Source organism: Patella vulgata, chromosome 7, assembly GCF_932274485.2.
Source record: "Patella vulgata chromosome 7, xgPatVulg1.2, whole genome shotgun sequence".
Classification (NCBI taxonomy): Eukaryota; Metazoa; Mollusca; class Gastropoda; family Patellidae; genus Patella; species Patella vulgata.
The window spans coordinates 12,396,362-12,408,073 of NC_065885.2; the positions used below are offsets into that span (position 1 = coordinate 12,396,362).

The 11,712-nt window shown below is 35.2% G+C and overlaps 1 protein-coding gene across 1 annotated transcript; it reads right to left on the reverse strand.

Moving 5' to 3' along the window:
• Nucleotides 1-3,671: 3,671 nt before the first annotated feature.
• Nucleotides 3,672-6,807, reverse strand: LOC126827325 (septin-2B). The gene has a single exon (XM_050556606.2). The coding sequence runs from the start codon at nt 6,755-6,757 to the stop codon at nt 5,654-5,656; it is 1,104 nt and encodes a 367-aa protein (XP_050412563.1). The 5' UTR covers nt 6,758-6,807; the 3' UTR covers nt 3,672-5,653.
• Nucleotides 6,808-11,712: the final 4,905 nt, after the last annotated feature.

The following is an 11,712-nucleotide window of genomic DNA, read 5'->3' on the forward strand; positions in this document are numbered from 1 at the left end:
TTTGATTTGGGAAAGAACCTTGTCCCTTCAATGATGGAATAATTATAGTTGGTATATGCCTACTGAACGTATAGCCTACACAGCGCCGGATTAGCACCCCCCCCCCCCTTCCAAAAAAAAAGAGAAAAATTCTCAGTTGCGCAAAAAAACGACGTATATGGTCGGCCCTAGGACTCCATCTGTTATTGGCAGCGATGGTACCCTCGACCCGTAGGATTATCAGTCTTGGACATTTGGCGCCCCTTCCTATTCAATCCATGGTGGCCCGTGTCTCGGTTGAAATCCGAGAAATCGGTGTTACCGATGATGCCTCGTCCTCGTCGTACTTTCGAAATCGTCCTCGTCGTACTTTCGAAAAGGTATCCGTGTTTTTTTTGTTTTGTTTTTTTTTTTTTTTTTTTGGGGGGGGGGGGGTCGACGTTTAGCCTCTAGACTATAATTATTTGATAATTTAGTGTGTATAAAATATATGTATTTACTGTATAGACTACATTACTTACGATATTGGATCAGGCTAGGATGAGGATTTTTGCGGGAATTGTAAACGTTATGATTCATTTATGCGAGTGTTTACTACTTGTTAGTTGTGTTTTACGTCCGCTTCCACCGAGGTGATATCGCAGACAAATGCGAGTGTTGCGGCCGGTTTGTTTTTATGTCTATCATAGATCAGCCTTCACGTAGTTGTTTGAGTAGGCGTGTCTCCTATCGGTAGTGATTCTCCTACCGGCGGGGATCGTGGCATAGAAGAAATGGCTTCGATTTAAGATGACTTGTAGTGGGGGTCGCGTCAGGGGTCATACGAGCGGTTTTTGACCCTATGACGTTAGACATTTGATTAACCAATCAGCGTTGGGGTTTTTTGGGTAGGATACCCACAGTTTCGTGCATCTCACGCTATGAACTGCTGCAACAGACCGTTTCATTGGCTAATCCTTCACATCAACCAAAACACAGGTTATATAACTATTCTTCCAGATCATGGCGTAGTAAAGACAAGTAAAACGAAATTTTAAACTAGAAAAAAACGAAATGAAATAGGATCTGTGTTTTAATCAGATTGGCCGACTTCAAATTAGGTTTGATTTATACTGATGTCCAAAAGAAAGTATACACACTAAAAGTATGACTAAGTTTTGTTTAGATTAAAAACATTTGATAAAGCATTACTGAGTTTGTCTCTTGCGTCCAAACTCAACATTTCTAAGCAAAATAAAAATGTGAAACAAATTGACATTCTACCCAAATACTGTATAGGCCTACCATGGAAAAACGACTTTGGTTGATGCAGCACAAAATGCACAGTGTATACTTTCTCTTAGACATTAGTATAGTTACATCCATGTGTGTGAAATAATACAGGCTAAGTTGTGGTTACTTGGGTTAGGTTAGGGTCTCAGCATGCTCAAAGCCCCATCATAGCTAATCCGGGCACATTTTTTTTGAATTGTCTGTATGTTTGTGTTTTCCTGAGTACGATTTCCTGTCCGCGTATTTGTTTTTGTATAAATTTTGTGTAGTGTAGTCCCCCTGCAACGAATATAATGTTTGTTACTGAGCGACGTTTCGTCAAGAAATCTCTATTTTTAATCTTTCCCCAACTTCTCTGACTTTGATGAAAAGGCCTATATTGTTTTGTTCCTGCTGTATTACTTTACTGTTTGCTAAGTATATTTGCCTATCGCGGGTCTTTCTTTAGGCCTTTAACGAGATTAGAAAAATTTAATGATTTAATTTAATAATGGAGAAGTGAGGCTAAGAGTCGAATGTATCACTACTGTTGTTACGATAATAAACATTCAATGTACACATCTTGTCAAAACTATAAACGGTGATAACTTGGCTCAGAAAAAATAATTTGAATAAAATTTTTAATATATGTGACACTATCCTGTGTCGCGGTACCAAAAAGGAATTATATGTGACAATATCCTGTGTCGCGGTACCAAAAAGGAATTATATGTGACACTATGGGGACAGATGAGCGTCTAGGACCTTGCTTGGACTTCACGTTGTTGGGTGAATTATCTCAATCATCAATTAATTGACTCTGGAACGCCGTATATGTTGTTACTAAGTTTATCTAACGAATACAGCAAACTACAACGGTTACATACACGAAACTACAATATCTATGATAGTTACTTTTCGAGTTATTAAAATCTCCACGGTCTGAGTTTAATACCCTTTCTAACTCAACCTAACGGCTTAAACGTGGCAAGAGCCACATACTTCTTGTTAGTTCTACATAAGGTTCGCGCCAGGATGATGTGTTCGCCCTAGCCTCTAAGCCGAGGAGGCTAAAGGTATGGTGATCCCCTGAGCACTGAATGATTGTCTGTGAGTTAGACTAAGATAGTAGCAGAGTAATGCAAGCTACTTCATTAACCTAATTTTTGTCACACATCATGTAGGTAAAGATTTCTATATTAAACAAAACACTTTTCTTTAACCTAAAATAAACCTATAGTGTTATATATATTCATTTTTCATTATCTATTTTTGAACTATTATAGCAAGAACAGACAGCTCTTTATCCAAATCTTACATAATGCATTTTTACCCGGTTGATGTGTTATTTAGAGTGCGATGTTAAACCCCATTTCATTTCATTTCTGGCTGTCAAGATAATTTGCCTTGGTAACGTCGCGCACTTTCAAATTATATAAGATCGTACCATATGGTTTTATTCACTGCATTAATACGTCTATCCCTAGTTGTTTTAAAATTAATTTGATTTATAATGTTGTATCCTTTATATCTAACCGCGCTAGAAATGACCACGCGGTATAATTTGATTAACTAGTACCCCCGTGTACTTTATTTATATCCCATAAACCTTTAAAAGGGTGTTCCCACCTGTACATGTTATATAAGCCATGTCTCTGTGTATGTTTGTAGTTGATTTAAGGGACAATTATATCCCCAATCCAATATCGAAGCCTTCTTCACAGACGGTCAGATCAAAGAGAATTACGCTAATGGGTTTTGGTCACGGACCATGAAATACATTTATAACTTATCATTTGATCAACTGAATAATCTTTTAGTTTGATATAGTATAAATCATGGCTGTTATTAACAGCTTGCAACTTTCACTAAAAGCAACTGACTTCTTCAACTGCGAAATTTTGAATTATTTTGCAGACTGAAATGCAATGAAATGGGGTTTAACTGCTGTGCACAGGACCTTGGGTTTTCAACCCATCCGGATGACTAGACAGTTGTCCTTGTCAGGACATTTGTCCTGCAATTTTGCAGGCTTCAATAGTGTAAAAGTTGAATCACTAACAGGAATATAGGTCCACAAATCTTTCATTTCTGTTCAGTATTTTAAAGTTATGCTAAATTGAAAATTTCCCAACATTCAGCATTTCCAGTAGATGATATGAACAAACCAGTGCCACCTGTAAGTGTTGGGTAAAACTTTTGATGGGCTTCTTTTTAATTCCATTGAATCCATGCAGGGAGATTGTTTAGTGTTGATATTTTGATTTCATGTTCCTAAATAAGCTTAAATGTTATATAATCAATTTGAGGACATTTTAGTGTGAAATAAACACAAAATTGTACAATGTCTGAAAAATTGAAATTATCAAATTGTAGCTAGAATCATGAAAATCCGAAGTTGTCCAGTCCCTTTATCCAAAGAAAAGAAAAAGCTAAGAAAGTAAGATAAGATAATTTATTGTATCAAATACAATTAAATTAAAAATACATAAAATGTTTTGGAATAAAATGAAAGAAGGTTGGAATAATAATAATAATAATATGAGAAGCCTTAAATTGGCAGCATACAAAATAGAGATAAAAAACATGGATAAAACTACAATAAACATACGCAACTACATAATAATGCACGCAAAAACATAGTGACTATAATAATAATTGTAACAAAAGAGGCGCCTACCAGAGGCAGCATTCAGAACATAAATGTAATAAAATACATCAAATGTAAAAAAAATGAAAAAAAAGACCACATTAAACATTAACAATTAGCCAAACAACAATATAAAATGAAAAACCGGGTACTGTAGGAATGCTGTTCATATAAATAACAGTTTGATTAATTGTTAGTTTTAAAAAGATTTTAATTAAGTAATTGTTGGACCTTTGAACACAATTGAATTAATATTATGCTTTAAAGAGACCAATGTTTTATTTTGAATATTATTTCTAGTTAGAAAAATAAGTTAATTATTTACATACTTCATACTTCATTTGTTGATGTATATCAATGTTTACTAGAGTTTCAAACTCTTATAGTCATTAGTAATATGAGTCATGTCCATAACTTTGAACACAGGCTACACGTTAAGCTATTGGACCCATTCATGTTGAAAAATATAAGATCATTTATAAAAAAAATCACTCCATTACATAGCAATTAGCAAATAACATACAGTATATAGGTCATGCATTTCCTATCTTCCTTTAAAAGATTTTCAATAAGGAAACTCTTACTATAGGTTCAGTACATGCCACAAAATTCAAATTTATAACAGGAAATTCATTGAAGTTCAGGAAACTGACATCCATGTAGCATAGATATAGGACTATTGACTTATTAAGTATTATGGATGATATTTAATTGTTTATATTCCTCATTCTAACAATGATATGTAGGCTATAGCTTAATCTTTTAGCACTTGGTATATGTAAATATTGAGTACCCATCCAATTCCACTGTTCCATAGACCACCTCAAACTGCCAGAGATTTGTGAATAGATCTCCATGTTGTAGGATCGTATATTAGTTCCTGGGGGTGCTGCATCTATTCACACGACTCAAGCGGTTTGGGTGTTCGAAGGAGCTCTAGTTATTGAAGGGTGAACGGTTAATGAAACGTTTTTATACAACAAACTGCATTCTTACATTAAAGTATTGTAGTAGAATTACACACATAAAAGTATGGAGAGGAGTTACACACATACATGTATTGTCGACATTTAAACTACAGGTAAAATAATTAATCAGTGATGGATACAGGATATTAGGTAAATGGGGGGGGGGGGGCGGGCAGAGGGGTTGTTTCTCCAAGAAAGTTTGGACCCAAATATAACATTCAATTTCTTATCAGCTACATCACCCTAGCCAACAACATGCACAAATTTACACGTTTCATTGAAACAGAATAATAAATGATTTCTATACAGTCACTTAGGGGGTTCAGGCCCCCTAGGAACCCTGCCTGGATCCACCACTGTTAATTATACCATACTGACAATCATAAACAACAATATTCAAATAGAACTACCATACTAATGACTTGGGTACGTTTAACTGGTAAAAACAAATTTAGAAACATTCAATATCATTCAATTAAACAAATCTGATTCTTACTTGATTTACAACACTGACCAAATACTCACTTCAGATGCATTCTTTTGGCTTTTATATAACAACATACAAATTTTAAGTTTACAAAATAAAATATTTATATAAATTGTGACAACATTGTCTTCAGATTCCGGAAGTTGATATTAAGTACATTTACAGTATGAAATAAATAATATAGGCAAGCAATAAGACTAAATAGCATTAAATATATAATAATATTATAAATATTGTGCAGTGTAAACTACTCATAAAGAAAATATATCGGTGTGTTTGATTAATTCATGCGGTTTAATATAGGATGATAATATCTGACTAGACTGTCACATCTTGAGCCTTGCTGTCTCCATTTTGAACAGCTTTTTGTTGAGACATCTCTGCCTGCATCTTAGCCAGCATCTGCTGCATTCTCTGAATCTCAGCATCTTTATCTCTCAGTTCCTTCTCTCGATCACTATCTGTCTGAGTTAGAGTTCCTCTTGGTTTTTTAACAGGTTCACCCTTTTCAATCTTCTGAGCTCTATAATTCTCATAATGGATTTCTTGGGTTACTTCTTGCAGGTCCTGCATGTGAGTGATCAACATTGTTCTAAGTTTAATAAAATCACAATGTTCTGGATTCTCCACTTCCACAACTCCCCAAGGATACATTCGACCTCTGACCTTGCGACTTTTCACTTCAATAACTGTGTTGGCACCAATAACAGCAAAAGGAACAGCCGACCGCAACTGCTTGGACTGTTCTTTAAAATCTTCATCTTCATCAGATTCACAATCAGGAAGAGAATAGATGTTGATTCCACATTCATCTATTTGATCCAATATCTTTCTCTTTAAATTGAAGACTTCTTGTTTGGTCAGGGTGTCGGCTTTGGCAATAACCGGTACAATGTTGACTTTATGATGCACAGCTCGCATAAATGCGATGTCATGTGGTTTCAACCCATGTCCTGATGGATTAACGAAATAAAAACAGCAGTGAACTCGATTGTCAGTAATGTGACGTCTGTTGAGACCGCTCTCGTCATTTAAGAATCTTTCGAATTGATCGTCGATGTATTGTATAATGGGTATGAAACAATCTGCAGAGTTCAAAGAATCGCCAAAACCTGGAGTATCTACAACGGTTAATCTTAGTTTTACTCCACGTTCTTCTATCTCCACCGTTGAGGCATCAATTCGCACCGTCTGCTTAATTTTCTCGAGAGCTGAAGGAATCACTCGGTCTGGGTACAAATCTGTCAAAAATAGACTGTTTACTAGAGTCGATTTGCCTAAACCAGATTCTCCGACCACCATTAACGTAAACTCGAATCCTCTTTTCACAGATTTTCTGTGAACTTGATTTGGAAGATTAGCAAATCCGACATAACCCGGCTGTTCTGGATTCGTAAATTGCCTTTGTCTGGAGTCCGCCATCTTTTCCGACCGGAGATATCAGTGGAGTTACTCCCCTTTATGAATATGCGGCAGTGATTCATTTTAAGAGTGTCAAGTATTTAAGAGCGATGGGGTTGTAAATTCTTTTATTGTCAAATCAGTCAAGGGCGTGTGTAGTCTGTATTGTTTGTCACTGTCTTATCTGATGTTGTGATGAATTACAAATAACTGCGTAAGGAATAAATCAAACCAGCAAGGCAGCAAGCATTTTACTTTAGTTAGAAGATAGACACTTGGTCCACCTACTACTAAAGGAAAAATCAGACTGGCTAACAATTTTTTTTTTATTATTTATTTTTTTCATTTTCAGATAAATTTTCAATTGACAAATTGACAAAACTGTCTACTTGTTCAATAAATAAATTATAATTCTTATTATAACGTAACTTATTTTTTAAATTTAAAACATTAGCTTATACTTTGTCCTTTCCAATGCCAATGGCGTAATTTCCGATAATGACAATAATCAATTACATTTTTATTTCCCTGGTAAACTCTTCAGTGATAGGCCTAGAAACCATTACCACTACCCTTTCATCTATCGAAAACTATGTACCCTTAATGTTTCCAAGGAATCGGTGCCAAAAAGGTCGGGTCCAGGACAGGAAAGCAAAAGGAGCACAAAGAGTAAATTCGCTGTTATGATCCAGTTAGACCCGATTAAATGCGAGCTATGCATGGAGGTGTATATATTGACAATATATACACCTCTGTGGAGTTGTCTTACCCAAACACATCTTGGCCAAATTAAGCGGCTGTAGTATGATATAACACTTAGAAAGCTACCGTTCTACAGTACGTGTATAATGATGTCACGATTGCTTACCATGTAAACAATCTTTGATATACTTGTCTATTATGTTTTCTTATCATACTTATTGTCCTATCCTTTGATCATTTATTTGAAGGAGAGAATTTATTTAGTAAAGTAATTTCCGGAGTAAACTAGGATGAAAGAGATAAAGGTATTTCTCTGTAATAACATCTATAGATAAACGGTGTGAAGAAGGTTGGTTGGAGTAATACTATTATATAACAGCATGTGTCTAGAGCTAAACTGTGGATATAATACAGACCAAGTGTCACCGAGTACAAGTAAATCCTAATTAATTTACCCCCCCCCCCCTAAAAAAAAAAGAAAAAAAAAATCAAACGGAAATCGTACAATTGATGAAAAATGAACTTTGTAAAGTTTAGTAAATTTTGTTATCGGTTGTAAGCTGTATAATAACGCTACTTTATTATATTTTTTATTTGATTAAATCTTTTATTTTATTCTTTACAAATCAAATAAATATACACCTAGTCGATATACATATTACATCAATTAATTATATGGTATCTGGAATATACTCTATTGATTTTAAATAGTTTATTTACGAAACACATAAAAATACAGGGGAAATATAATATTATAATTAATATACATATATACAATCGGTAATATACATGTACAGCAATATCAAAAATTTATTATAAATAGGGGCGTTGGATGGCCGAATGGTTAGCACGTGCGCGCTGTATCATAAGGTCTGTCATTGAGTCAACTGGCGTAGAATCGATACCCCGGTTGTACGTGAAAAGGAGTAGGATCGTCTGTTCAACTTCGTAGGTTTTCACAAGGTCCTCCGGTTTCCACCCACTGCTAAAGACCCCTACGCGCAAGCGAATTATTGAAATAAAATTGAACTTGGTCTTAGTCCCGAAATGACCCAGTTTTTGTCGAGTGGACATTGAACACACTCTCTCTCTCTCTCTCTCTCTCTCTCTCTGATTACAAATAACATAATAAAATATATAATCAACAATGCAAAAAAAAGGTTTATCAAAGAGTCTCATTATTAAACAACTATATACAAACATAACAGAAGAAGAAAAATAATTGTTTTATTTATGTGTCACACACTGTACAATAACAATACAATTAAAAAATAAAATTGTATAATGTCCGGGCGTTAAGGCCTACGATACACAACAATCATGATAAATCGTTCAAATTTGAAGATAAAAAATAAATAAATAAAAATTTGAAAGGTAGTAACTATAACATTTTACTATTACATGCCCTATATATAAAATACTAGCAATCACGTAGTAAATCGTTAAATATATACTGGATTACTGCTACTCCTCACAGGTGGGGTTTAAAGTCCGCTTCCACATAATAAGATAATCATCATAGCGTGAATGGTTAATGTTAAAAGTTGAGTACTTCTCTCATTCAATAATTAAATTCCTATAGCTTGTCTGTTGTGATAGGAATGAGTAATATTTAGTTAAAAATGAACAAAACGTGTAAAATACAGAACTTATGCCAGACACTTGTTTTAAACCGCCATGGACAACTTGCTAGATCAACTTCATAAAGATTTGGTATGTTTCCTATAACTTAGTATTCCTTATTATACGATATTTCATAAAGTACATTTGCCCACGTTGTTGCAATTGAAAAACTACATGATAAATTTTCTAAATGAAATGGTATTTAGCGTTTTACTTTTACGCACTAAATGAAGTAATGAAGATGTTCACACACCTTGCAATGTGCTATTAGGGAAATTGTGGTCGAAAGGTTCTTTTATGTAGACGTGTGGACCGTGGTATTTTGTCACATCCTGACAGCTAGACACAAAATTAAAATGAAATGAAATGGGGTTTAACTTCCTACAGTTCTGCTCCGACTGGGCTAATGAAGAAGGATACGCCATGCAGTGTGCTATGAGAGAAACTTCGTCGGAGCAGCTGCACTAGGGCCTACTCTTATATCGCATCACAACTGCCAGGGGAGATCTTTTACGTCCACGTGGGACGTGCTAAAGGTAATGTTGATGCATTAACAAAATTCCTTCTAGATAGAACTTTAGGTATGCAGGTTAATTAGGGAAGTAAACAAAACATGAATGCAGTACCGCCAGGCTTAACGAAGTGCCAAACCCCCAGATATTTCTTACGGACCTTCTATAAATGTGATACAGCCCGATTAATCGTTCGTTCGTTCCTAGAGTTTTACGTCCACCTTAGGTGGAAGTATCCTAGAGTTTTACGTCCACCTTAGGTGGAAGTGGACGTAAAACTCTAGGAACGAACGAACGAACGATTAAATAATAATTTATGGTGAAGTGGGAGATGAACCTCCCCAAATAGCCTACAGTTATTATCTCCTAATTGAATTCGTTGAGAAATTATGTTAAATCAAAGACTGTTAAAAGATACGAAACGAATGTTATGATATCACGTATGTCCACGCATAGGATGTGCAAAGTTTCTCACTTGGCGGTGAATTTTTAAAACTCAACGACAAGTTACTTGTCATAGAGTTGTGAATTTGTTAGTAAAACTAACGGTAGTACAATTATCATTGAAAAGCCACAACAAGTCAATATTTACTTCCCTACTTCCGCATCTATAGAGAAAAAAATGTTAAAAATAAAAATGTTAATTACCATGTTCTAACAACGTGGTCACGTTTTTAAAACAACATCACGTACTATTTGTTGTTTTGTAGTGACCTTATAGTGACTTAGACTATAAGAAATAGAGAACCCACCCTTTCATTTATTTACAACTTAAAATAACTTGACACAGTGATCAGAAGCAGCGAGAGCCAATGATTTTCAAAACTGACAAAATTTGTGTAAATATATAGTATACAAATTATTTGAGATCGAATTGAAAGAGAATAAAGTCGCATCCCAAAGTCTGGCCAGAAAACAATATCAAATCGTCTTTTGTCGGTCTTGTTGCCAAAGGAGTATTTGTTGGCAAAAAGTATTGGATGCAAGCAGGTATAATCTGCAATGAGCCTGGAATATCATTCGGCCAACGCTGATTGGGCATACTCGAGAACCCCTCCACACATGAAATGAAATGGAATGGGGTTTAACGTCCTACTGTTCTGCTCCGACTGGGTTAATGAAGACGGGTATACGCCATACAGTGTGCTATGAGGGCAGCGGCACTATGGTCTACTCTTATATCGAATTCCTACTGCCAAGGGATCTTTTACGTACACGCCAATGTATACACGGGTCCTCGGTTTTTCGTCCCACTCGAACAACCATACAGCTGTCATTGCCAGGCCCTCCATCCTGCACCAATGACAAGGGAAAACTACGCCGGAAAATCCCGATGGACTTTCTCCGCCAATGAAAGAATCGAACACGCGAACCCACCACACATAAACAGACAAAAACCAATTAATAAGATAAACTTGTGCTAAAACATAGGTTTCTTTGAGATGGATTGGGAATTGTTCACAATACAGAAGTTTCTTCTACAGGCCCTACCCCCACCTCCACCCCACCCTAACATCTAACATCCTGAGGGCACTATAAGTTACTAATAGTTGAAAATCAACCTTACAAAATTTGGTAGGATATTCTAATAGGTTATGATCAGACAGGGGGATAATCAATAGTTTCTTACAATTTAGGTCTGGTGCAGACAATTTTTTTTCTACTGCTGGAGCACCTATGTTTTCATTTTCTGATAGTTTCAAAAATAGGGGACATACGAATCTTATTTAATTTTATTCATTTGTTTCGAATTCGTGATTGTATTCCGACTTCTGAAACCGTAAGTCCATTTATACAAAATTTTAGCCGCTTTATTTTTATTTTAAATAAAAGTATCCCAAATTCACTAATATATACTTTTAAATATTAAACAAACTTTGCCACACTATTTTGAAACTGTAAAGCCATAGAATTGGTGTAATAAAAATTAGGATTCATTGATACATAAACCGGGACAAGATTTTCATCAATTTCTTTATTTCACGCAAAACTGTCCTAAATTTACAGATATATTTGTTAAATATAAAATAAACTTTATCACTCTATTGTTGATGTAAGATTGTTTAATTAATGAACAAAACCTGAAAATTAAATCACTAATCATTATGATTAACACCCAACGGTTTGTCTGTCTGAGGA